A 27,942-nucleotide genomic window follows, 5' to 3' on the forward strand; every position below is an offset into this window, starting at 1 on the left:
TTTTTTTTGCATTGAGCTTTATTGAAATTTAACTGATTTAATCAACTTGGTTGAACAAATTCTATGAAAACAAACAAATCAAGTGTTAAACAGCAGACCGAAAAATCTGTGTGGTAAGCAGAAATAAATTACTGAACAAAACTTATGCAAAATAATGTATTTTATTGCATTGTTGTGTAACAAAGTACTGAGCAACAGCAATGTTTAATGAACTACAGCGCTTCTTTTGTACTTTTGGACTCGCTAAAGTTTAGCATTACAAGTTGGGAACTATTGAACCTAGTAGACCTTAAGGTTGCCCCCAAACTGCTTAACTATATGAATATTTTAATTATGTCATCCCAGAATAAATTGGGACTTGGGAAAAACTGGGAAATAAATTGTAGATGGTTGTTTGCCTAATCCTGGTACATTATGTTTGGTTTAATTTTTTGCCACTTGTTAAAAACATTTCATTTTTTTGTGACATATTTGATTGCTGTTGTACTTTTACTTCAGCATGTGTTTGTTGTCTTGCTACAACATCCCAAGACTTTAAACTATCAAAATTATTGGTACAGGTATTGTTAGGACCAATAGAGTTAAGCAACCATGCAAAACATGACTGAGCAGCTCGATAAGTAAATACTATATAGATGTTTACCTGCACGTTCAATGTGGTCATGTTGTGATGGTGTGTTGTTTGACGATTCACCTTCAAAATTGCAACAACATTATTCAATATAAAGCCCAATGAATCTTTAACACACACTTACAAGTTTTCATGAACTGAGCAAAATTTATAAAAAATAATATTTGATACCTGGGTGTTGTAATAATCTGTCTGCAGTTATTTTTTGTGGAGATGAGATGTCAGATGATGTTTGACCTTCAAGATCATCTCCTTGTTGCATAAAAAGAATGTTTATTTCTGTGGAATCCTCACAAACTTTTTGTGAACACAAATTTATTTGTATTTGTCAAAACATCTCCAAAATGATTTTACCTGCTTGCTGATCATCAGTCATCAATTGATGAGAAATTGCGTGTGACGTCAACAAGTGCATCAGATCGGTTGTCAACACGGGAACTGTGACCTACACAAGTAGTTAGGTAGACACTTTTAACCACGGTTACTTTTAATCCGTGGTTAGTGGAATGTGGAAGATACTTTTACACCGGGTCACAAAGTTTTTTCCAAACATGATCCACATATAAGCCTATGTAACATAGAAATCTGTGCGAATATTAAAGCTACGATTTCGTGTAGTATTTCAACTGTTATTTATAAACAAAAATAACAGGCGGTGGCCCTGTTCACACCTAATCATTAAAATTCAAACAGATTTCTGTTTTACACATACTTATATTTGGATCAAGTTTGGAAAAAACTTTGTGACCCGGTGTAGTAGTATTTTCCGTGGTTAGTAAACAGAAATTTCCAATCTAGTCTCACAGCAGGCTCAGGAAAAATCTACTCCATGTTTGAAATAAATATGCGATGTAGACAGGGCAAGAATGCTGAAGGGTTGTGCATGTATTAGCAGTGAAGACAGGGCAACTTTGCATCAATAACTTGCACCTTGTGGTTGATGCTTATCCTCTCTTTCATCGAGATGGCGTGGAGTTAAGCTTGGAACCGGAGACGATTGTCTGACGTCATCAGCACCCGATCTCAAGCCGGAGGATGACTGATCGTTTCTCAGATCATTACGAGGGGACATGAGTTCACTTATGGGGACTAAGAGCACAAAAACAAATAATTTGGAGAAACACAGATAATTACATGAAGAACAACATTACAAAAACAAACCTTGGAAACTTCGAGTTCGTGTGGAAAACCAGTGAAGCGGAACCAATCGATCAAGGTTGATAGGAAAGGGATCTTTGATGTCCATCTGTCTGACAACATTTTCCACTTGTTGCTCGATCACTTCTGGGCTTTGTTGGTCGAGAAGTTGCTGCAATCTCTCACAGATTTCGATCATCGTTGGTCGTTTAGATGGATCTTGATCCCAACACTGCTTCATCAGTTGCTCGAGGTTTTCAACAATTACTCTGTCGCTGTAACTGAGATGAGGCTTTGATTGCTTTATTATGGAACAGTTTGGTCTTGTTCCTTCCTTGATGGAATCCAGTAAGGCTTTAAGGTTGCCTATCGGATATGGCAATGCACGCACGACAACGGTAAACACCATCACACCGAAAGAGTAAACATCAAGTTCTTTAGTGGGTTTCATGGTGAGGTCTCTTAGTTTTTCAGGAGCCGTGTACATCGGTGTATTGAGGTCTTTCCTTCTTGCTTCTTGCTCCAGGATCAACGGTCGTCAGGCCAGTCAAAGTTGCTAGTTCAGCACTTCCAAAGTCGCATAGTTTGAGGAGCAGCCATTCAGTCAGCAACCCATTCTCTGGTTTGACGTCTCCGTGAATCATTCTCTTCAGAGTTAAACCGTGGCAAGATTTGAGACCTTTTGCAGCACCGAGTAAAAACCGGACACGTAGGGGAAATCCCAAATCGATTGATGGCGTCATCAGTAATTCCAGGAGGTTTCCACCTTTGCAGAACTCCATGACGATCCCGATGGCAAATGGCCATTTGGTCCAACCGTGGACACGAACTATGTTGATGTGATCCAGTTTTTGCAGATTCCCAAGTTCCTCACCAATTCTAGAACACAGTGAAATGATTGGTAAAAGGTTGTGTCTCAGGGCATTGTATCAGGTTAATTTACGTTTCTTTAAAGACTTTTTCGGTATGAATGCCGCCAACTTGGATGACCTTGACTGCAACAAATTGTTGCAATCCAACGTGATACCCGATTATGACGTCACCGAATCCACCAGTTCCAGCAACAAAATTGACAGTATCACACAGAATGTCATTTGGAGGAATTTCGTTCATCTGTGTCAAAAACAAAAAAGTTTATAAATTCTGTTTGCAGATACCAGGCATGCAGCAATTAGTTGATGGTCAGGTGTTAATATGTTGGTAGAGGCATACACACAATGCTATGCAATCTGCATTGTTGTTTTCTCTGTTAGTTTGTGGTGACAATTGTGGCACCACGCATGTTTCCCAAACTAATTCTTCACACATTTGGAACACAGTCGGACCGAAGGCTGCAGACGGCTTTCCTGCAGAACTCGCACAGTCTTCTGGCATCCGGCTCGTCAACAGGCCTTTTTTTCATTGTAACTTGTTAAATACCTGTTCGTACTTCACGCTGTCAATTCGCTGTCATTATTCTCTGTCAATTTACTCTGCCTCTCAACTAGTCTCGGTCATTCAAATAACAACTGGTAGAAGAAGTTACTCTCTCAGTCACTAACGTGCTTGGAACAATTTGGAAACAAAGAAGTTACTCCACCTGATTTTGCAAACGTGTGTTTCAATTAATAAATAAGTCTGCTGTTGGAGTCGAATTTAGTATTAACAGCAAGAACACGCAAGCAGACTTAGCTTCAGTCTCAGTAGCAGACTGGAAACAATTGGTACGCTGCACAATCCACCGTCAAATACGTAAGGACGTTTCGTAAATTGGCACACAACCCCACAAAGAAATATTGTGGTTTTGATTAAAACAAAAGTACAAGGAAAAATATGTTATTTACAAAACTATTTACTTTCTTACATGCTTGCTGTCGTAACAAAACCTTACAATCTTGATAACTTGCAAACCACACTAACTCGAACTAATTTTTGCCAATCTTCTTGAACTTACCTTGTTGGCTCGCGTTACGACCAGTCACGTTTTCCGACAAGCAGATTTTTTAAAATCTACAGAGAAAAAAAATGGTTGAAATTCCTAATTTCCGTCTATACTTTGGATGTAGTCTCTAATCTCCAATGATATTTAGTACGTATCGCTTATTGAAGAAACACATAGCGAAGCGTCTTAAAAATTATAAGGAACTTCAACGCCCAAAGTCGTTTTACAAAGAACAGTTTTGAGATGCGAAGCTTTTCAGCTCTAGAACTGCCTGACTGGGCTGCAGCCACCGTCACACATGAGAATTCTGTCTGCGTCGTTCCTGTGAGTTTCCTTTTATAATCGTTGAGGCGGAACTCACCAAAACACCGTGCGCGAAAAATGAAGAAGTTTATTTCTCCTTACCCCACATTGTGAGTCGAATCGCATTGCTTTGTTTAGTTTCGTTACTTTGGCAATATTTTTGCTACAACCAAGGCCGGAACATGTTCGTAACATTTGGAACTGATTGTACTCCACCAATGTTTTGCGAGTCAATTAAAGTTACGCCGCACAGCAGACGAAAAGCTGCTTAAATACGGACTGTTCTACAATTTGTGACTGAAAGTCATTTATAAAGGAATAAAACAATGCTACCATCCAGAAGGGTGCCTTTCATTTCTTGTTTAAACGGAAAGCAAAAGTATTTTTAAATCTTATTCCCCTGTACATCTTGAGCTATTTATAATGTCAGTGTACAATGTCGTTGCATCCACTGGTTCCGTCGACTGCGCATTGGTGCGGAAATGTATGGATCTTTATCGCCACCTTCTGGCCAGTAACATATTTGCTGAATTATTCCTGTATGCCAATGAAAGCAAGAACAATACAACAAGTTGAGGTTTCAGCAAACAAAAGCAAGTACTGAGTACAAGATTGCTGCTCAACTCTTCATTTCTATCCCCTGGTGACCTCGATACGATAGCTGGATCTCCAACTAATGTCCTACGCTGTCGGCGATCCCGCCTTGTCATATAGAATACCCTCAAAATCTTGTTTTAATGTTGGTGCTGAGCGAATTCTCGAACAAAGAGAGTGGATTAGGGCGGTTAATGTCTGTGACCAACCTGTACATATTTATCTGCAGGAAGCCCAAAGTCCTGGTCAAAGTGTTTCACCAACGTTTGCCCACAATGTCAAACCGCAAATTTCTTACAAATGATCGAAGCATAAAGCAACTGCAGCCAAAATGGCGCTGATCAGAACAAGAGTGAGTTTAATACTTGCTGTGTCTTCTGACATAAAATTACGCACGACTTCACGACATATTCGTATTTTAGTTGCTGGCCTGTGATTTGACAAGTGTGCTGTGAAAACAGAGAGTATGCTAAGTCTTGGTTAATACTTTGACCAGAGTCTGTAGATCAGTGGTGAGACTAAAAAAAAAAACATTTCTTGTGATTCAACTTTTCACAAAATCCACCGAAATGATTTGGTAGTTTTTCAGCTAGAGTGACAACAACACCCACTAACAATGGATTAGCTGACAAAACTAAAACTACCCAAAACAAGCTGAAAATCGCACTAGAAACAGTCTGTGCATCTGTGCTCATTCAACCTTAACACTGGCACCCATGCGCGCCCGTTACATTGTTACACAAAATTAACTCTGTTACGCAAGGAAATTCTTTACCACAGAAATACAGAAATAAAAAATTTTTTTCCAAACAAATGCATTTTTTGTCAGTTTTAAACGATTTTATTACTTATAAACAATTGCAAATATACAAATGATTATTTTTTGTTCCAAGTGCGGTTTGTTGTGGGTTTCGTGGAGAAAACAGAAGAAACAAGTGTTTTTGTTTGAATAAAATCGAGCGATGTTGTAACTAAAACTTGCATTAGGCCTACAGTAATTTAATTAACTTGAATTAATTTCCGCCCAAATTTTTTTACTCGTTACTTTGTTTGTTCCGCATTCTTTTTTTTCGACAGAACAAGATAATTTTAAAGATATTTTTGATGAAAACTATATCATAAGCAAAGAAAAAACAACTTCAATTACTCTAACATCAAATAAGTATTCTATTCCTAGCTTCGACTGCAGTGGTTTTGTGTCTTCTCGTTGCTCATTCGGGTAAGTTTGACCTTTTCTGTCTCCGGGGTCGTGACTTTTATTTGTACAAAGGTTAATCGGTTTGAGGTTGTTGTTTTCCTCTTAAAAATTTCGTGATCTCTGATGAAACTGAGGTGTAAATATTTTTTAAACAAGTGTTCTCAATCTCGTTACATGAGGACTAGTGATTTTATGAAATATGAACTAAAGTCGTTTGAACAGAACACGTATTGACATAAAAACTAACAAGTTACAAGTATGCACTTTCTAACAGAAGAAATTCTTTTTATGTAAAAATTGAGTGTAGGCTATGTGGTACCGGTGAAAATACTAACGCCCACGGTGATTGAAAAGCACTGTTCTAAAGTAAAGGCTTAGTTAAAGTTGAATTTAGGCTAAAACGGTTTGAAATTGAAGCTTTTACAGGATTTGTGAATTACTAAAAAAATATATTTATTTCCAATGTTATGTTACTATCAAAAGTTTTAAATTGAAGTCATCAGATTTATAAACAATATTCAAATATCGATTCGTCTGCACGGGCATCATCAGTTTCTCACTCAAATAGAACTTTTATTTCCATAGACGCATGCAGATTAAAGAAAAGCCGGAACGGAGGCAGGAAGAGCACCAAACTGGAGGAATGCATTGACAAGTGTCACGAGCCCCAGAAGTGCTTTCAACAATATGAGCTTTTTTACCTCTTATGGATGAAGGGAGCTGACTGCCGATCTTGTATCTACACAAGCTGCACAGGTTCGTGATATCAAATTTGATTCCCTTGTACGAGATTCCGTTGTGCCATAAAAACAGGTGCAGATTTGTACGCAAATGCCGGGTAACAATTTGTTTGTCAAAGCGAAATATATTTGTATTTGTTAAGAAAGGGAACAAATTTCAAGGAAATAAACGTGGCCATAGGACAATAACATCGAACAATAAAAACTTTATTAAAAGATTATTAACTGTTCCACGGCGCCCATTACAGGATATGATCTCAATAAAACAAATTTTCTTTTAGTTCAGTCGTATTTTGATTATTTGATCGTTGGGCCTACAGTAAGTCCATGGTCTTTAGAACCAGGAACTTATTTTTTTTAATTTCGCTCCAACTTGTCGGGAAAAAAGTTGTCGGCCCAGCTTGGCTGCGATGCGAGGAAACCTGTTTTTCATACGATAACTGTTGTCACCAACCTACACTGTGGGGCGATCCAGTCTTGTCAGGCGATATTATGCAACACTTGTATTAATTTCTGTGAGCTGCAGACATAGGGCCACTGTTTCGACCTATAATGTCTTATCAGTGCAGCTGGTGTGACTATCAGACGACTTTGCCGAATATACGGTCAGGCAAAGACTTCTACTTTGTGGTGATTATACTTTGTATTAATGTTTGCGCTGAAACTATAAATGCACAAAACACCAGGGGTCTGTAAGATTAGTATGGACAGTGTCTGTGATCAACCTGTACGTTTTTATCTGCAGGAAGCACCAAATCCTGGACGGATTGTTTCACCGACATTTGCCCACAATGTCAGACCGCAAATTTCTTGCAAAGGATCGAAGCTTGTCGTAACTGCAGCCAAGATTGCGCTGATCAGAACACGCGTAAGTTTCCATTTTTTCTGTACTTTTTGCTTCCTTAAACTTGGTTCGCGCGGCTTCACTGCGTCCTATCAGCTGCTTGGTATTCAATGGTGTTATGGCCTCTTCTCTCACCCAATTCAGTTTTTCTATCTCATAAAATCGTGCTTTTACATAAATAAGAAAATACATTCATCGGACGTGAGCGTGGATCTGATGCAGCTCCTTTCAAACCTTTAGATAATCGTAAACAACTTTTTGTAGAACCAGAAGTCGAACGTCAAACCATGGCAGAGTGTTTCGATGCTTGTGAAGTTTCTCCTAAATGTGGCTCGGTGGTGACACCTAGCGACCTTATTGTGAATCAGACGGAATCCTGTCAATCCTGCGTCAGGGGCGAATGCGATGGTAAGTGACGTAATATTAAGATTCAATAGAATTCAGTTTATTTTTGACATCATCCAAAGTAGAAGTGGGATCGGTTAAAGCCACTTTTGCAAATAAACGTTTTTATGCTTGTGGTAAAAATATAATACGAAGCAAAACCACCACAAGACATATTTCGTGATAATTTAACACAGAGCTAGAGTCGTATATGTCATAGCCTGGAGGGGCGAAGTTAAATGTAATAGGTTGCAGGACAAACTAAACTTTTATCAGATTACGGAACATTTTAATAAATTGAATTTTGGGTAAATACAAGTAGCCCAGATGAAATATTAGACTTCAACAGTTTGACATAATATACTAAAATGCTAATTGGACTCGTGATGAGCTTGGGCTAAATTGATATTTCATTCATCAAACTGTATTTGTTTGCTTCCAAGACGCTGCCGACAGATACAGCGAGGAAAAAGTTGGAATCGATTGCGGGATTTGTGAGAAAGTAGATCAAGCTGATTGTTACGGAGCGGCGATGGATGAAGAATGTGACGATTGTGCTTCTGCATCGGATGAGACGGAGGTTGGAGTGACGAGTTGTTACGACTGTCTACACACGTGCAAAGGTGAATAGATTGTTGTTTTTAATGCGGCTCTGACCACAAACACTTAAGGAAGTCGCGACGAACCGCAGGCGAAATGTTGCTTAAGCTATGTTAAACTCCCAAGTCAAATGACAAAGCTTATTGCGATTTGTCTATAGTTAGCATTTTGCAAAACTGCTGACGTTTCGAACACCAATACTGCATCATCTGTGCGAACCATCCCAGTAACACAGGCTTTGTTTAACCAAATCTCGTGACACTTGCGAATATGCAGAGCAGTGACGTCACAATTTGTTATTGTCTCACCTCCAGCGTAGCGCTATGTTGATCCCACTGTCAAAAGAACAAAAGTTAAATTGTCCGAGCCCTTGCAACGTGCATTACGCATTAATATTGGAAAATAATGATGTTTAGGCATAGCGCCCTCTATAAGTTCTTTTAGTTATAGAGGGCGCTATGTGTTTAGGGGTCGACAGAATAGGGGGAAACCCCGATGCTTTCTGAAGTTGAATCTTAAATGCTGAGAAATTTGATTTGACTGCGTTAAATAAAGTGACTTCTTTCAGAAATCCTAACCTTAGTTTGTATTTAGCTACGTTCGTTCTTTTGTTGATTTGAAGCAGCCGAAAGTTTAGAATCCGTTTCTTAAACTGTGGAGTTTTGCAATCTTAACAAGAACGGCGGCAGTTAAAGATTTTGACGTCTTTTGAATCTAAAAAACTTGTGTATAGGAGAAGACACCGATGATGCTTAAGGTTTCTAAGTAGACGATGGAGACGAATCTGATCATGACGATTCTTATTGAGGAGACACGCCTCCACAGACCTGATCATAAAAATTAAACTTCCTTTTGTGCTTTTAGTAATTGAATGTTACATTGTACCTTACAAAAAATGCAAATAAATAGTCAACGGTGCGTGACTGTTTTGTGGGAAAACCGCAGCGCAGGTTGAAAGTCAACTGTTGATCACACTGCGTATCCTTGCGTTCCAGTGAAAAGGAAAGTTGTTTCTCAAGCGTTTACCATACCATAAAAGAACCGGGTTTGGAAACAAAATTACGCAGCAAAGTTTACATTGGGTCGTTTACATATTACTTTTTGGCCAATGGCAAAATTAACACAAACATCTTTGAAACAAATTTTGCATCACAATTGAGCACAAAACACTTAAGTAATTATATCACATTACAACATGACGAACAGACATTTTTTCATATGTTACGTACGCAAATTGTTGACAAAATAAACTCAATTTTCTTAAAAGTTTCTTTCGCATTTTTTTAACCATTTTTTTCGTTGTTGCAATGACAACATTAGTCAAGCGCCCGACCCGTATACCAAGAAGAAAACCTGATCGGGATTCGTGGCCATGATAACCAGGGTTCAAATCCCGATGTGGTTAATAAAATATGTAATAATGCTCCAGGTACATTATGTCCATTGTTTCAAAAAATGCTCGACATGTTTGTATTTTGGTTGTTGACTTGGGATTTGACAAGTGTGCCACAAAACAGGAAGTATGGATGGTCTTGGTTTTCAACAGACTGAAAAAAAATCACCATGACATTTCTTGATTAAACTTTTCAAAAAATCCACCTCAATAATTTGGTAGTTTTTCAACTAGAGTTAAAACAACACCCACTAACAATGGACTAGCGGACTATAATAAATCTGCCCAAAACACGCTGAAAATCGTCCTAGAAACAGCCCGTGCATCTGTGTTCATTCAACATTAACACTGGCGCCCATGCATGACCCATTGCATTGTTACACACAATTAACTCTGTTACGCAAGAGTATGAGAAGGGCATTTCCCAACCAGGAAACTCTTTACCACAGAAATACGGAAATAACACAAATTTTTCCAAACAAATGCATTTCTTGTCAATTTTAAACGATTTTGTTACTTACAAATAAACAAATGATTATTTATGGCACAATATTCACACAAACCACTGATATTTTTGTTCAAGTAAAAAGTGGAAAAAACAAAGTTTGCAATTGTGTTTACTTTACACACTGGCTATGTGACGTCATAATGCCTATTGCTGTTCCATTTCTAAAACTCGTCGCAAATTGTTTTCACTTATTTCAATCCACTTCTTTCTTCCCTCTTCAGTTATGTCTGTTGCCATTCTGAAAGCTTCAAATGCTTTCATATAAAAATCCACGCTTTCATTCAGTCGATTTGTTTTCTCGCAAACGACACCAAGGTTGTGTAACAAAGTCCCGAACACTCGATGCTCTGCTGAGTTTTCACCAAACTGTTTCCCCATCATTTCAAGTCCAAGTTTAATTGTTGATTCCCTCGACGAATAATCTCCGATTGAACGTTGACTCCATCCTATCCAGTGCAAACTCCACACTTCATTTACACATTTTATTCCGTCTTCCACGTTTTGAATATTTTGTATTTTGAGTCTCATCGTTTCCATCAGTGGGATCACGTGACCACTAATTATTCGTTTGTTTTCAAGTTGTTGAACAAAATCCGATGTTTTCATCAAATCTCTGCATGTCAGCACCAAACCCACAACACAATCCACCACACCTTCCACCCCTCTCACGCCATCGTGATGCCTTGAATAAAATTCACCTCCAAGTTCGTAAAATAAAATCGATTCCAAACATTTTCCCTCTTCTCTCTTTTTATCTCCAGTTGTTTTCAATTCTTCTGCAGTCACCCCAAGACCTTCAAGTGACCTTGAAAGTTCCCACCTTATCTCGTCAGCTTCTTTGTATTTTTCATCTTTCAATAGTTTCCTGTACTTTTCCATCAGCAATGTCGGACTGATGTTTTCATCTATCAAAAATAAAGTTACGTTATAACCACAAACCACAATAAGGTAGCTACAGTCTAAATGGATAAAGCGAAATCAAGTTCGCGAAAACTTGAGCTAATAAAGTTGTTTAGCAGTCAAGTCTCTTACAAAAGCAGTGCACTAGCAGGCATTATATGTACATACCGGAGACGGACACGGCGAATTGAAGAAATTGAATTATGTCACAGAATAATGTAGCTATCGTGATTCAACTGAAACCAGGGATGGGAACGTTTTGGAGGATGGACCAGAAATTATTAATAATTAGATTGCCTGGACTATAGTTATTCAAGTAAAAAGAATGTTTAAACTAAAAGTGATTTGAGACTGACAGCGTCAGCATCACCGTGGTAGTTCTACCCTTACATATAACTTCCGCTTACGACCAGCCCTTCACGCATTTTAAGGCCAACAAATAAGTTTCTCAAGATTTCAGAAACAAAATCTTACCATGACTGTGAAGTGATTTAATTCTTTTATCCAAATCCTCCTGCAATTAAAATATTTGTTGGTAAAAATGAGGTGTCGGCAATGTTTCAAGCGCCCCGTGTCAGTTTACACATCAGGTAAAAACGTCACCAACAAATCGCGTGCCAACCAATATGCGCACAACAATATATGTTGGTCCGCAATCGATATCACAGCCTCATGAAGTAAAGAAGCGAGTTTTAATGAGAAAACCGAGAAATCCTGGACATTTAGTCCCTCAACCCTTCTTCTTGACGCAACACAATCCAGGACGGTGAGTAATGGAGTATGAACTCGTAAATTATTTAAATTACTTGCATGGCATTAAAATTTAACCAAATTAATCACGCATGTTAGGGGTTACCGAACCCTGGTACAGAGGTATAAGTTGTGCGTACGTCAAATGATACGTTTTATGAGTGCAAAAAAACCCGAGGTTAACTGTTGTTACCAAACAGCCAAGGCAATTACGCTGTTAAGCTACATTTCATCTTCGCAAAACACACGTCTACTTACCAACGATAGACTTTTTATTCGTGGATCGTTCCATGTTGTGGTTCTGGTGTTGTGATCAACAAAATAAATCCATCCACGTGGCGCCACCCTAAATTTACCACAAGGGTTAAACTGGATGACGTGGCATGCTATGTTAAACTCTTACATAATATCTTTAGTTGCAGCAATAAGTTTTGGAAATATTTTACTATATGGCATCTGCGCCTACTATTGGTCAGCAGAGTTCTACGCCACAAACATGGCAATTCACTAAGATGACCCGCAGTACTGGATATTCACATGTTCAATTACATTGTATTTGTGCCAAAGGCCTAACATACACATGGTGGGACATTCACGTAAACATGAGTAAATCGTTTGTTACAGATGGTATAAAGTTAAGTACCATACTGCTCTTTGTTAAGCTTATCTTTAGAAGTGGAAATACCTCTCTTCCCATCCTGCAGGTAATGGTTTGGGGGAATCACCTATTGAAGGTTGTGAACTCTGAGAATTCTGATAAAAAAGAATAACTTGAGACACAAAATACAACAAAAAAAAGTTTTGACAAATGAATTTGTGTTTACATTGAGTTCTTGTGTTGACTGGTAATAAAGTGTAACTGTTTTGTTTAAATCGTGAGTTAAAAGAAACTTTACACTACAGCGGGTGTCTGTCCTGCATATTGTATTAACATTATATATAAAATAAAATTTTTATTATCCCATGTATGCATAGGTAAAGTTTCTGACATCACTCACATGTGTTGGTTTCTGCCAGGTGGTTGTTTTATTGATATGATCCACATAATACTTGCGATATTTTTTGTCCACCCTGACTTCCCAACCATCTGGTAGATCCTCACCACCCTTATCACCTGTGGTCATTGTTAATATTTTGATGTTAAAATGTGTCCACAATTTCAATTCTATATTGGAAATGCTGTGAATTTGTTGTTGCAATGTAATTTATTAAAAATACAGGGTAAATACAAAATGAAAACATGAAATGAAAATAAAAGAAATAATAAAATTTAAATTTTTTCTGCTGTGGTCATGCTTTGTGGGTTTGACATTACAATAAACAATCTATAAAAATGTTAACGCCAAATATTAAAGCCGGAATATTAAAGGGTTGTGTATGTATTGGCAGTGTTGATGAGGCAACTTTGCATCAGTAACTTGTACCTAGTAAGCCCAGTAATTCCTTTCTTTCATCGAGATGACGTGGAGTTAAGCCAGGAACTGGAGACGCTTGTCTGACGTCATCAGCACGCAGTCTCAAACCGGAGGATGACTGATCGTTCCTCAGATCATTACGCGAGGACAAGGATGCACTGCTGGGTTCTACGAGCACAAAAATGAACTGTGAAAACTTCAGGTTCACATGAAAACCAGTGAAGTGGATCTCACTACCTTTTTTTGTGCTACAGTTAAATGGTTGTTATCCAACAAGTCAGAACACAGTTTTTGAAACTACAGCATGATTAATGTGTCAGAAAACAAGGGAAATAACCAGTACTAAAATGTTTTTTTGCATCGAACTTTATTGAAATTTAAATGATTTAATCAACTTGGTTGAACAAATTCTATGAAAACAAACAAATCAAATGTTAAACAGCAGACCGAAAATTTGTGTGATATAAACAACAGTAAAAAAATTACTGAACAAAACTTATGCAAAATGATGTATTTTATTGCATTGTTGTGTAACAAAGTACTGAGCAACAGCAATGTTTGATGAACTACAGCGCTTCTTTTGTTCTGTTGGACTCGCTAAAGTTTAGCATTACAAGATGGGACCAATTGAACCAAGCAGACCTCAAGGTTGCCCACAAATTGTTTATCAAAAAATTATTGGTACAGGTATTGTTAGGACCAATAGAGTTAAGCACCCAAGCAAAACATGACTAAGCAGCTCGATAAGTAAATATTATATAGATGTTTACCTGCATGTTCAATGTGGCCATGTTGTGATGGTGTGTTGTTTGATGATTCACCTTTGAAATTGCAACAACATTATTCAATATGAAGCCCAATGAATCTTTAACACACACTTACAAGTTTTCATGAACTGAGCAAAATTTATAAAAAATAATATTTGATACCTGGGTGTTGTAGTAATAATCTGTCTGCAGTTATTTTTTGTGGTGATGAGATGTCGGATGATGTTTGACCTTCAAGATCATCTCCTTGTTGCATAAAAAGAATGTTTATTTCTGTGGAATCCTCACAAACTTTTTGTGAACACAAATTTATTTGTATTTGTCAAAACATCTCCAAAATGATTTTACCTGCTTGCTGATCATCAGTCATCAATTGATAAGAAATTGCGTGTGACGTCACCAAGTGCATCAGATCGGTTGTCAACACGGGAACTGTGACCTACACAAGTAGTTAGGTAAACACTTTTAACCACGGTTACTTTTAATCCGTGGTTAGTGGAAGATACTTTTACACCGGGTCACAAAGTTTTTTCCAAACATGATCCACATATAAGCCTATGTAACATAGAAATCTGCGCGAATATTAAAGCTACGATTTCGTGTAGTATTTCAACTGTTATTTATAAACAAAAATAACAGGCGGTGGCCCTGTTCACGCCTAATCATTAAAATTCAAACAGATTTCTGTTTTACACATACTTATATGTGGATAAAGTTTGGAAAAAAATTTGTGACCCGGTGTAGTAGTATTTTCCGTGGTTAGTAAACAGAAATTTCCAAACTTTCCCGAATGCGTAATAGTCTCACAGCAGGCTCAGGAAAAATCTACTCCATGTTTAAAATAAATATGCGATGTAAACAGGGCAACTTTGCATCAATAACTTGCACCTTGTGGTTGATGCTTGTCCTCTCTTTCATCGAGATGACGTGGAGTTAAGCTTGGAACCGGAGACGATTGTCTGACGTCATCAGCACCCGATCTCAAGCCGGAGGATGACTGATCGTTTCTCAGATCATTACGAGGGGACAAGAGTTCACTTATGGGGACTAAGAGCACAAAAACAAATAATTTGAAGAAACACACACAATTACATGAAGTACAACATTACAAAAACAAACCTTGGAAACTTCGAGTTCGTGTGGAAAACCAGTGAAGCGGAACCAATCGATCAAGGTTGATGGGAAAGGGATCCTTGATGTCCATCTGTCTGACAACATCTTCCACTTGTTGCTCGATCACTTCTGGGCTTTGCTGGTCGAGAAGTTGCTGCAATCTCTCACAGATTTCGATCATCGTTGGTCGTTCAGATGGATCTTGATCCCAACACTGCTTCATCAGTTGCTCGAGGTTTTCAACGATTACTCTGTCGCTGTAACTGAGATGAGGCTTTAATCGCTTTATTATGGAACAGTTTGGTCTTGTTCCTTCCTTGATGGAATCCAGTAAAGCTTTTAGGTTGCCGGTCGGATAAGGCAACGCACGCACGACAATGGTAAACACCATCACACCGAAAGCGTAAACATCAAGTTCTTTAGTGGGTTTCATGGTGAGGTCCTTTAGTTTTTCAGGTGCCGTGTACATCGCAGTGTATTGAGGTCTTTCCTTCTTGCTTCTTGCCGAAGAATCCATAGTCATCGAGCCTGTGGTTGTTGCGAGTTCCGCATTTCCAAAGTCGCATAGTTTGATGCGCAGCAATTTGGTAAGCACGCCATTCTCTGGTTTGACGTCTCCGTGAACCATTCTCTTCAGAGGTAAACCGTGGCAAGCTTGGAGACCTTCTGCAGCATCGAGTAAAAGCCGGACACGCAAGGGAAATCCCAAATCGATTGATGGCGTCATCAGTAAATCCAGGAGGTTTCCACCTTTACAGAACTCCATAACGATCCCGATGGCAAAGGGCCATTTGGTCCAACCGTGGACACGAACTATGTTGATGTGATCCAGTTTTTGCAGATTTCCAAGTTCCTCGCCAATTCTGTAACAAAGTAAAACGGTGGGTTTGATATTGTGTCACAGGTAGCTGTACCAGATTAATTTACGTTTTTTTGAATACATTCTCGGTATGACGACCACCAACTTGGATGACCTTGATTGCAACAAATTGCTGCAAGCGCACGTGATATCCGATTATGACGTCACCGAATCCACCAGTTCCAGCAACAAAATTGCATTGGTCGCATAAAATTTCCGCGGAGTTGATCAAACGGAACTACAACAACATATCATTACCATACGAGTAACACGGTCACAAACTTAAACAGGGTTAGGATTGATTAGAAATGTGGATATGATTCATAGACTGAACTTCGTATACCTGATCTGTGGAAGCCATGCTGGAATGTAGTCGAGAAGTGATGAGCGTCACAAAACCAAGGTTTTCGAATCTACTCCCCGATAAAATGAAACTGCTCCGAACGTTTGGCTGAAATGTTCCCTTTCGTCGTAAAATAAGCGAATATTTGTTTTTCTGGGTTTGCAAACAGCTGAAATCTCTGATTTGCGTTTAAAACATGTCGAATTTAAAACATTACGTTTTCTTAAAACAACAGACGAATTGTCAAACTTAATATGTGATTTATGCAGGACGTACAGATGTTACAAAGGCGAACCATAGAAACAATAATCTAAGGGGCGTGGTCATGAGATGAAAACACAGGCGTAGCTCGTTCAACAATGGATTGTTAGTGCAGGTTCAATAAAATAAACTTCAGTGTCGCAATCCTACTGCATTTCCTCACTGCAAACTCTTAATATGCTTCATCGTGTCCTCATTTAAACAACGTTCAGCTTGGCTTAAAGCGAAAATACAAGTAAACTTATTATCTTACCAGGAAACAAAGTTTTGCTTTGAAGCATCGACTGAAAATAACTGCACTTTCGCAAGTGTGACAGCAGCATTGTATGCTGGATAGAACAATTGCATTAAAGTGAGTCATACAGTACAACGCGTTTCGACGCTACTTGCACCTTTCTATATTGCTTGTTACAGGACATCGAACAAGCATCAAACCACCTCATTTACTTTTTCCTTTAATTGACCACAAATGCAGCTGGTAAGTTTTGTAATCTTTGTTAAAGTTGACTGATAAGAACAACAGCTATTTTAGCTTTTACATTTGACTAGATTGCCTAAGCAATATAAATCATTACATTCACATGTGATTCCCTTTGTTATTTTTTGACACGTGAATACGTGATACGATTAAGAAACTTGTGTTGTTCATTTTAGATTCCACTAACAAGCTTGGTCAAACTGATAGAACCGGATGATTTGCATACGAATGCTGAGATTAACAAGTTGATACCTTCGTATTTGGATTTTTCTGTCTTGAATGGCGAAAGTGTTTGTTGGTTCATTGCAAGTCATGTTGTTTGAGGTTGCACAAACTGTTCAATGATGGATGGATAATTTGTTGGAAAAATGCACGAAGTTTGCGGTGTAAACGCATGTTGTGTAATAGCAAATTTATACTAAGATATTGCGACGTAAATATGTGAAATTAAAACTACTAATACATGTGCAAATAAGCCATAATATTGGAGAGCTGCGGACAGTGTGTGTACACGTACTGTTTTGACCTGGTAGGTCTTATCAGTGCAGCTGTTGACAGTGGCACTGTGTTAGCTTCCACACTAGAAGGCACACAGATTTCCACTTTGTGGTACCTTTCGGTCAACGTCGAACTGCAGGGTACCCTATACTGAGTACCAAACAACAGAGACGACGAACCACTGTGGAGCGCACTATGGCCAAACGGATCTGCTTGGCAACCTTCGACCTGTAAAGTCTCATCAGTGCAGCTTGGTGTGGGAAGAGGCGGAAGAGGAGGTGGTGGAGGCGGAAGAGGAGGTGGTGGAGGTGGAAGAGGAGGTGGTGGACACGGAGGCAGGAGGAACAATGAACTGGAGAAATGTATGAACAAATGTTACGGACCCCAGAAGTGCTTCCGACACTATGAACTCTTCTATTACTTGTGGATGAGGGGATCTGCGTGCTCGTCGTGCGTGTGGAGAAACTGCACAGGTTTGGGCAAATTATTTACTGCAATATTCATAACTAGTATGGGAGTCTATTGTGGTGTCGGTATAATTGAAAACCTTCGGGTTCTGTCAATTCGAAGATATTTTGGAAGTGGATTGACTAAACATTATGCATAAGAAAAAAATGCGACAAATATATGCGAAACCATTATTGTTTATCTAACTTTTCTGGAATTACTTGAATACCCTTGTGGTGTGGGAGATGAAAATTATGGGAAACACTGCTATACGTTATTGCAGGGAGCAGACCAAGCTTTGTTGTTGCAGGAAGTAAACCTGGCTACGAAGAATGCTTCACCAATACCTGCCCTCAATGTCAAACCGCAAACTTCCCGCAAAGAATCGAAGCTTGCGGCGAATGCAGGAAAAACTGCACCGACGCAAACACGAGTAAGTTGTTAAAACCTAAATGGCGGGCGTCAGATAGGTCATAGCAATATATATGATCAGTTGGTATAAAAGTAATATTTTAAGGCCTCACGTGAGTTCTTATGTTATGTTTTCTGACCTGACTTCAACTGAAAACCTGATGTAAAAATGTTTTACCGCCTCCGTATATTTTATCGTCACTGTAACAAATAAAATATGGCATTGCTCTAAATACAAGTGAGCTGCAGACAGCACAAAATCTCACCAGTCGAAATTGTCCTCTCTGTACAATAAGCGCTATGCAAAAACAGAAAGTTAAATAAATTTATTTTCATTCTATTGACCAAACAGAAACATTTTTCCATCGAATAATCGCACCCATTTATTCCTTTTTTTACTACAGAACCGGAAGTCGAACGTCAAACCATGACAGAATGTTTCGATGCTTGTGAATCTTCCACTAAATGTGGCTCGGTGGTGACACCTGGCGACCTTCTGGTGAATCAGACGGAATCCTGTCAATCCTGCGTCAGAGACGAATGCGATGGTAAGTGACGTAATATTTAGTTTCAACCTGTTGTTGATTTGCAAACATCCCCCGAACTCAATTAAGTTTAATTCCGCAACTTTAGTTAATCCAAATAGTAATTTGAATTTCGAACCGAAAAAGCCGAAGACGAAGTGATATTTATACCGGATATTTGTTTGTTTATAACACGAAGGCAACACATACAACGAGGGTAGTGGCGGCAGTGGCGGCAGTGATTGCGCGATTTGTGAGAAAGTAGATCAAGCTGATTGTTACGGAGCGGCGATGGAAGAAGAATGTGACGATTGTACTTCAGCATCGGATGAGACGGAGGTTGGAGTGATGAGTTGTTACGACTGTCTAAACGCGTGTACAGGTAAATAGATTGTTATTTTAATGCGGCTCTATTGATTTGTGTTGTAACATAACCCCCTTACCGTAGATGCACCCCTGGTTGACGTAAAAGCTGAATTAAAATTATATTTATGAGAACTTGGAAGTCGTATTTTATTTTTAATTTTCCACCGTGGAGTTTTCCACACAAATAAAACTTGCACGGAAGTTGCTGATGTGAAGGCAACGACTTCTAATTCTTACAAACTTATGTACAGGTGAAGATACTGATGGGGATAAAGATCCAGAGAGTGAGGACTCTGATGGTGAGGACTCTGATGGTGAGGACTCTGATGGTGAGGACTCTGACGGAGAGGACACTGATGATGAGGATTAATTGAGCGAACATTCTTCTCAAGACAGAGCAGACCTGATTAAAAGCAATTCAACTTAATTTTGTCATTTTTCTTGTCAACGGAATGTTACATTGTACCTTGTACATATAAATAATCACTGGTGCATGAATGAAAGTTTGTGTTCTTTGAATTCCCTGTTTTCTTTATGGCCAACAAAGAGTTACAAATTTCCCAACAATTCATGCAAGTAATCCAAAGTGGTTTGTTTGATGTTTTGTAGATATTTATATTTCGCCGTTGTTTAGGCATCATCAGTATCACTAAAAACACAAACAACGCAGTTTAAAAACCAACACAAAAAAGGAATAGAAAAGTAAAATAGTTCAAAATAGACGAGAAAAAAATACCAGTTCCAAATTCTTACAAATGATTAGATCGAAATGTTTATTCACTTGGCTTCAATCCCAAACTTCGTGGGAAAGAATCATCGCTAAAAACAATGATGTTTAACTTTTCGATGCGGAGATGTTAACTTTAACCTTGCAGTAAACATTCAAACACCCTGCAGTCGTTCGTTCGGATCATATAAGGTTTAACCTGAATTCGTCAAGCTCAGATTTTAACTCGAGTTTCCTGTTCTGTTGCATTCGCACCCCTCTGAGATCTGCCCTGAGGCCACATATTGCAGCGGTTTTGAATTAAAGAACCAAATAAATTGACCTTCGCTTAATGAAATTAACTTAACCTTGGCGCCTCAAGGGTTTATAATGGGATGGATATTGAAGATGAGGATCAGATGCTTTCTGGTCTGAAGAGAAGCAACTGGAATCAACATACAGAAAAATATTTGTTCCGCTGGCATTGAGGTTTTAAAATCTAAATGTTTTGCAACTAAATTTGTTTGTCCCAAGCGCGGTTTGTTGTGGGTTTTTGTGGAGAAAACCGATGAAACAAGTGTTTTTGTTTGAATAAAATCGAGCGATATTGTAATCAAAACTTTAAGCCCAAAGTAGTTAATTAACTTCAATACGCCCAACTCTGTCTTAATTTTTAATTAGTTATTTTCTTTGTTCCGCATTCGTTTTCTCGACAGAACTCAGTTTAAAGATATTTTTGCTGAAAATTATATTATAAGCAAAGAACAGAATTAACTTCAAATACTCTAGTATTCTTGTAGTATTGGCTGCGTAATTACTTACTTGGCAGTTTATTTAAAAATGCTTTTTCGACAGATTAAATTTTCAACATGAAACTATTCCTAGCTTCGACTGCAATGGTTTTGTGTCTTCTCGTTGCTCATTCGGGTAAGTTTGACCTTATCTGTCTCCGGGGTCGTGACTTTTGTTTGTACAAAGGTTAAACGGTTTGAGGTAGTTGTTGTTTTCCTCTTAAAAATTTCGTGATCTCTGATGAAACTGAGGTATAAATATTTTTTAAACAAGTTTTTCTCAATCTCGTTACATGACGACTGGTGATTTTATGAAATATGAACTAAAGTCGTTTGAACAGAACACGTATTGACATATACAGGGTTTGTGAAATTATTAAAAAATATATTTATTTGCAATGTTATGAAACTATCAAAAGTTTTCAAATTGAAGTCAGCAGATTTATTAACAATATTGAAAAATCGATTTCGCCTGCACGGGCATCATCTTTTATTTAGAAAGTAGAGAAAGTAGATCAAGCTGATTGTTACGGATCGGCGATGGATGAAGAATGTGACGATTGTGCTTCGGCATCGGATGAGACGGAGGTTGGAGTGACGAGTTGCTACGACTGTCTACACGCGTGCAAAGGTAAATAGATTGTTGTTTTTAATGCGGCTCTGACCACAAGCACCTAAGGAAGTCTCGACGAACCGCACGCGAAATGTTGCTTAAGCTGTGTTAAACCCCCAAGTCGAATGACAAAGCTTATTGTGATTTGTCTATAGTTAGCATTGTGCTAAACTGCTAACGTTTCGAACACCAATACTGCATCATCAGTGCGAACCATCCCAGTAACACAGGCTTTGTTTAACCAAATCTCGTGACACTTGCGAATATGCAGAGCAGTGACGTCACAATTTGTTATTGTCTCACCTCCAGCGTAGCGCTATGTTGATCCCACTGTCAAAAGAACAAAAGTTAAATTGTCCGAGCCCTTGCAACGTGTATTACGCATTAATATTGGAAAATAATGATGTTTAGGCATAGCGCCCTCTATAAGTTCTTTTAGTTATAGAGGGCGCTATGTGTTTAGGGGTCGACAGAATAGGGGGAAACCCCGATGCTTTCTGAAGTTGAATCTTAAATGCTGAGAAATTTGATTTGACTGCGTTAAATAAAGTGACTTCTTTCAGAAATCCTAACCTTAGTTTGTATTTAGCTACGTTCGTTCTTTTGTTGATTTGAAGCAGCCGAAAGTTGAGAATCCGTTTCTTAAACTGTGGAGTTTTGCAATCTTCACAAGAACGGCGGCAGTTAAAGATTTTGACGTCTTTTGAATCTAAAAAACTTGTGTTTAGGAGAAGACACCGATGATGCTTAAGGTTTCTAAGTAGACGATGGAGACGAATCTGATCATGACGATTCTTATTGAGGAGACACGCCTCCACAGACCTGATCATAAAAATTAAACTTCCTTTTGTGCTTTTACTAACTGAATGTTACATTGTACCTTACAAAAAATGCAAATAAATAGTCAACGGTGCGTGACTGTTTTGTGGGAAAACCGCAGCGCAGGTTGAAAGTCAACTGTTGATCACACTGCGTATTCTTGCGTTCCAGTGAAAAGGAAAGTTATTTCTCAAGCGTTTCTCTGATACCATAAAAGATCCGGGTTTGGAAACAAAATTACGCAGCAAATTTTACATTGGGTCGTTTACATATTACTTTTTGGCCAATGGCAAAATTAACACAAACATCTTTGAAACAAATTTTGCATCACAATTGAGCACAAAACACTTAAGTAATTATATCACATTACAACATGACGAACAGACATTTTTTCATATGTTACTTACGCAACTTGTTGACAAAATAAACTCAATTTTCTTAAAAGTTTCTTTCGCATTTTTTTAACCATTTTTTTCGTTGTTGCAATGACAACATTGGTCAAGCGCCCGACCCGTATACCAAGAAGAAAACCTGATCGGGATTCGTGGCCATGATAACCAGGGTTCAAATCCCGATGTGGTTAAAAAAATATGTAATAATGCTCCAGGTACATTATGTCCATTGTTTCAAAAAATGCTCGACATGTTCGTATTTTGGTTGTTGACTTGGGATTTGACAAGTGTGCCACAAAACAGGAAGTATGGATGGTCTTGGTTAATGCTTTTCAACAGACTGACAAAAAATCACCATGACATTTCTTGATTCAACTTTGCAAAAAATCCACCTCAATAATTTGGTAGTTTTTCAACTAGAGTTAAAACAACACCCACTAACAATGGACTAGCGGACTATAATAAATCTGCCCAAAACACGCTGAAAATTGTCCTAGAAACAGCCCGTGCATCTGTGTTCATTCAACATTAACACTGGCCCCCATGCATGACCCATTGCATTGTTACACACAATTAACTCTGTTACGCAAGAGTATGAGAAGGGCATTTCCCAACCAGGAAACTCTTTACCACAGAAATACGGAAATAACACAAATTTTTCCAAACAAATGCATTTCTTGTCAATTTTAAACGATTTTGTTACTTACAAATAATTACAAATAAACAAATGATTATTTATGGCACAATATTCACACAAACCACTGATATTTTTGTTCAAGTAAAAAGTGGAAAAAACAAAGTTTGCAATTGTGTTTACTTTACACACTGGCTATGTGACGTCATAATGCCTATTGCTGTTCCATTTCTAAAACTCGTCGCAAACTGTTTTCACTTTTTTCAATCCACTTCTTTCTTCCCTCTTCAGTTATGTCTGTTGCCATTCTGTAAGCTTGGATTGCTTTTATATAAAAATCCACGCTTTCATTCAGTCGATTTGTTTCCATGCAAACACCACCAAGGTTGTTTAACAAATGCCCGAACACTACATGCTTTGTTGAGTTTTCACCAAACTGTTTCCTCATCATTTCAAGTCCAAGTTTAATTGTTGATTCACTCGACGAATAATCTCCGATTGAACGATGACTCACTTCAATCCAGTTCAAACACCGCACTTCATTTACACATTTTATTCCGTCTTCCACGTTTTTAATATTTTGTATTTTGAGTCTCATCGTTTCCATCAGTGGGATCACGTGACCACGAATTATTCGTTTGTTTTCAAGTTTTTGATTCGAATCCGATGTTTTCATCAAATCTTCGCATGTCAGTTTCAAACCCCAAACACAATCCTTCACACCTTCCACCCCTCTCACGCCATCGTGATGCCTTGAAAAAAATTCACCTCCAAGTTTGTAAAATAAAATCGATTCCAAACATTTTCCCTCTTCTCTCTTTTTATCTCCAGTTATTTTCAATTCTTCTGCAGTCACCCCAAGACCTTCAAGTGACCTTGAAAGTTCCCACCTTGTCTCGTCAGCTTCTTTGTATTTTTCATCCTTCAATAGTTTCCAGTACTTTTTTATCAGCAATGTCGGACTGATGTTTTTATCTATCAAAAATAAAGTTACGTTACGACCACAAACCACAATAATGTTGCTATCGTGATTCAACTGAAAACCAGAGATGGGAATGTTTTGGAGGCTGGGCCAGAAATTATCATAAATTCGATTGTCGAGACTATGGTTATCCAAGTATTAAGAGTGTTTAAACTACAAAGTGATTTAAGACTGACAGCGTCAACATCACCGTGCTAGTTCTACCATTACAACCAGCCCTTCATGCATTTTAATGCCAACAAGTAAGTTTCTCAAGATTTCAGAAACAAAATCTCACCATGACTGTGAAGTGATTTAAATCTTTTCTCCAAATCCTTCTGCAAATAAAACATGGAAAATATTTGTTGGTAAAAGTGAGGTGTCGGCAACGTTTTAAACGCTCCATGTCAGTTTACAAATCAGGTCGAAACGTCAACAACTTAGCGTGCCAACCAATATGCGCACAACAACATACAGCCCGCTTTCGATACCACTGTCTCATGAAGTAAACAAGCAAATTTTATTGGGGAAACTTGTAAAATCCTGGACATTTAGTCTCTTAACCCTTCTTGTCCACGCAACACAATCCAGGACGGTGAGTAAAGCAATAAAGCATGAACTCGTAAATTATTTTATATTATGTATAAGCTGCAGACAGATGGCCACTGTTTCGACCTAAAAGGTCTCATCAGTGCAGCTGGTGTGACTATAAGACGACTTTGCTGACCAAACAGCCAAGCAAAGACTTCCACTTTGTGGTGAATATACAATCACCGTCATCCGTTGGGCACCAAACTAGGTGCAACCTTACGGAGCAAACGAGGTGGAAACACTACGGCCAAGCAAGCTCAACCAATAGTGCTGCAGCTTATACACAATTTATATTATTGGCTCCACATTGCTTATCATATTTTAAATTACTTGCATGGCATTAAAATTTACCCAAATTAGTCACGCATGTCAGGTTACAGAACCCTGGTACAGAGGCATAAAGTTGAGCTTACGTCAAATAATACGTTTCATGACCAAAAAAATCAGTTAAATGTTGTAAACAACCAAGCCAAAGCTATTATGCTGTTAAGATACGCAAAACACACGTCTACTTACATATGATAGACTTTTTATGCGTGGATCGTTGAATGTTGTGGTTCTGGTGTTGTGATCAACAAAATAAAACTTCCCATCTTTTGTCACTCTAAATTCACCACAAGGGTTAAACTGGATGACGTGGAATGCTATGTTGAACTCTTACATAATATCTTTAGTTGCAGCAATAAGTTTTGGAAAAATTTTACTATATAGCATCTGCGCCTACTTGTAGTAAGCAGGGTTGTAGGCCACAAACATGGCAATTCACTAAGATGACCGGCAGTACTGGATATTCACAAGTTTAATTACATTGTATTTGTTTCAACAGGCTTAACATACACATCGTGGGGCACTCACGAAAACATGAGTAAATCGTTTGTTACAGATGGTATAAAGCAGTGCTTCGCAAACAGTCGGTCGCGACCTATTGGTGGGTCGCAAAGCTATTTCAGGTGGGTCGCGAAGCATTTCTAAATGTTACAGTTTTCTATTAGATGACGAAATTATTGCATTATCATTACGTAACATTTATGCAACAATGTAACAAAAACGTAACAATTAGATGTGTTGTGTCGCATTAATTATTTCAGTACGTATACCAGCAGTAAAAATGCAGGTTTTATGTAACTGTTAATCTTATTTCCAAATAGTTGCATTAATAGTGGGTCTGAAAAAGGTTGGGAAGCACTGGTATAAAGTTCAGTATCATACTCATCTTTGTTAAGCTTATGTTTATTTTTTAAAGTGGAAATACCTCTCTTCCCATCCTGCAGGTAATGGTTTGGGCGAATCACCTGTTGAAGGTTGTGAACTCAGAGAATTCTAATGAAAAAGAATAACTTGAGATATAAAATACAAACAAAACAATTACTTTTCCCAATGAATTTCATTTTTTTAACTTTAAAATGTATTCTTTTAAATTTCATTGTTTTTTGCAAATTCATTTTGAAATTAATGTTTATATTAATAAGCATTTCATCAAAAAATTGCAAAATTATGTATGTTTATATTGGGTTCTTGTGTTGACCTGTAATAAAGTGTAACTGTTTTGTTTAAATCGTGTGTTAGAAGAAACTTTACATACACCTGTTGTGTGTCCTGCGAATTGTGTTAACATATAAATATATGTTAAATACAGATTTTTGTAACTTAATAATCTGTTCTTCTGGCAAAGATAAAACGTAACTTTTCGCCTGTTATTAAACGTCGGTGAATAAAGTTACGTTTTATCTTTGCCAGAAGAACAGATTATAAAGTCACAATATGCCTGGCAGCAACAAAAACAGATTTTTATTATCCTATGCATATATATTCAATGCTTCATGCACCATTAGTTTCTGACATGACATCACTCACATGTGTTGGTTTCTGCCAGATGGATTTTTTGTTGACAAGATCCACATAATACTTGCGATTGGATTTTTTGTCCACCCTGACTTCCCAACCATCTGGTAGATCCTCCCCACCCGTATCACCTGTGGTCATTGTTAATATTTTGATGTTAAAATGCATCAATTTCAAATCTATCTTGGAACATGCTGTGAATTTGTTGGTGCAATGTAATTTAATGAAAATACATGGGTAAATACAAAATGAAAACTATCAAATGAAAATTAAAGAAATAATAAAATGGAAATTTTTATTGCTGCGGTCGTGCTTTGCTGGTTTGACATTACAACAAAATATCAATAAAAATGTGAAAGTCGGAATATTAAAGGGTTGTTTATGTATTAGCAGTGTTGATGAGGCAACTTTGCATCAGTAACTTGCACCTTGTAGTTCCTGTATTTCCTCTCTTTCATTGAGATGACGTGGAGTTAAGCCTGGAACTGGAGACGCTTGTCTGAGGTCATCAACACCTGATCTCAAACTGGAGGATGACTGATCGTTCCCCAGATCATTACGCGACGACAAGGATGCACTGCTGGGTTCTACGAGCACAAAAACGAACAGTGGAAGCTACTGGTTCATCAAACAGTAGACAGAAAAACTTTCCATGTTGTCTTGCAGCAGCATCCCCAGGAGTCTCAAAAAATTATTGGTACAGGTATTGTTAGGACCAATAGAGTTAAGCAACCATGCTAAACATGACTAAGCAGCTAGATAAGTAAATACTTATAACTGTTCACCTGCATGTTCAATGTGGCCATGTTGTGATGGTGTGCTGTTTGATGATTTACCTTGAAATTGCAACAACATTATTCAATATGAAGCCCAATGAATCATTAACATACACTTCCAGTTTTGATGAAAGAATGTTTAATTCTGTGGAATCCTCGCAAACTTTTTGTGAACACAAATTCATTTGTATTTGTCAAAACACCTCCAACATGAATTTACCTGCTTGCTGGTCGTCAGTTGAATCTTCCGGAACGTCATCAATTGATGAGAGATTGCGTGTGACGTCACCAAGCGCACCAGATCGGTTGTCCACATGGGAACTGTGACCTACACAGAAACTACTTTCAATCCGTTGTAAGCAAAGTCACTATGACTCTGGTTGTTGTAAATCTCCAAACTTTACCATTCGGTAATTTCCCGAATGCGTTAAT

General features: G+C 38.1%; 4 protein-coding genes across 4 annotated transcripts in view; all 4 read right to left on the reverse strand.

Annotated features, from left to right (window-relative positions):
• The window catches only part of LOC145889050 (uncharacterized), a 33,146-nt gene that overhangs the window by 3,454 nt on the left and 1,750 nt on the right, over positions 1-27,942 (reverse strand). The window contains exons 5-7 of the mRNA XM_082979930.1: positions 27,731-27,838; positions 803-883; positions 644-694 (exon numbers count right to left, since the gene is read on the reverse strand). Of these exons, the coding sequence (XP_082836056.1) occupies positions 644-694; positions 803-883; positions 27,731-27,838 (240 nt within the window). The remainder of the gene's footprint in view (positions 1-643; positions 695-802; positions 884-27,730; positions 27,839-27,942) is intronic.
• LOC145890636 (uncharacterized) lies at positions 2,124-3,898 on the reverse strand. The gene is made up of 3 exons (XM_082981758.1): positions 3,702-3,898; positions 2,712-2,881; positions 2,124-2,647 (listed from the first exon to the last, which is right to left on the reverse strand). Exons 2-3 carry the CDS (start codon positions 2,879-2,881, stop codon positions 2,239-2,241), a joined length of 579 nt encoding a protein of 192 aa, XP_082837884.1. The 5' UTR covers positions 3,702-3,898; the 3' UTR covers positions 2,124-2,238.
• LOC145890634 (uncharacterized) lies at positions 9,807-15,114 on the reverse strand. Its single transcript, XM_082981754.1, has 10 exons — positions 14,974-15,114; positions 14,434-14,524; positions 14,248-14,331; positions 14,089-14,139; positions 13,328-13,486; positions 12,902-13,017; positions 12,589-12,656; positions 12,162-12,249; positions 11,628-11,667; positions 9,807-11,158 (listed from the first exon to the last, which is right to left on the reverse strand). Exons 1-10 carry the CDS (start codon positions 15,001-15,003, stop codon positions 10,398-10,400), a joined length of 1,488 nt encoding a protein of 495 aa, XP_082837880.1. The 5' UTR covers positions 15,004-15,114; the 3' UTR covers positions 9,807-10,397.
• On the reverse strand, positions 23,169-27,589 carry LOC145888841 (uncharacterized). The gene is made up of 7 exons (XM_082979710.1): positions 27,520-27,589; positions 27,163-27,321; positions 26,747-26,865; positions 26,145-26,212; positions 25,409-25,496; positions 24,600-24,639; positions 23,169-24,315 (listed from the first exon to the last, which is right to left on the reverse strand). Exons 1-7 carry the CDS (start codon positions 27,587-27,589, stop codon positions 23,555-23,557), a joined length of 1,305 nt encoding a protein of 434 aa, XP_082835836.1. The 3' UTR covers positions 23,169-23,554.

Source organism: Ascidia mentula, chromosome 2 (genome assembly GCF_947561715.1).
Source record: "Ascidia mentula chromosome 2, kaAscMent1.1, whole genome shotgun sequence".
NCBI lineage: Eukaryota > Metazoa > Chordata > Ascidiacea > Phlebobranchia > Ascidiidae > Ascidia > Ascidia mentula.

Coding starts and splice junctions, on each gene's coding strand:
- LOC145890636 (XM_082981758.1), bottom strand. CDS start 2,881: ATGAACGAAATTCCTCCAAATGACATTCTGTGTGATACTGTCAATTTT. Junction 2,648..2,711: donor GAAAAAGTCTTTAAAGAAAC/GTAAATTAACCT, acceptor ACTGTGTTCTAG/AATTGGTGAGGAACTTGGGA.
- LOC145890634 (XM_082981754.1), bottom strand. CDS start 15,003: ATGAAAGAGAGGACAAGCATCAACCACAAG. Junction 12,250..12,588: donor CCTGCAGGATGGGAAGAGAG/GTATTTCCACTT, acceptor TGGTAAATTTAG/GGTGGCGCCACGTGGATGGA. Junction 11,668..12,161: donor GAATAAAAAGTCTATCGTTG/GTAAGTAGACGT, acceptor TTTTAATTGCAG/GAGGATTTGGATAAAAGAAT.
- LOC145888841 (XM_082979710.1), bottom strand. CDS start 27,589: ATGTTGTTGCAATTTCAAGGTAAATCATCAAACAGCACACCATCACAA. Junction 26,213..26,746: donor TCTGGCAGAAACCAACACAT/GTGAGTGATGTC, acceptor CTTTTTCATTAG/AATTCTCTGAGTTCACAACC. Junction 25,497..26,144: donor CCTGCAGGATGGGAAGAGAG/GTATTTCCACTT, acceptor TGGTGAATTTAG/AGTGACAAAAGATGGGAAGT.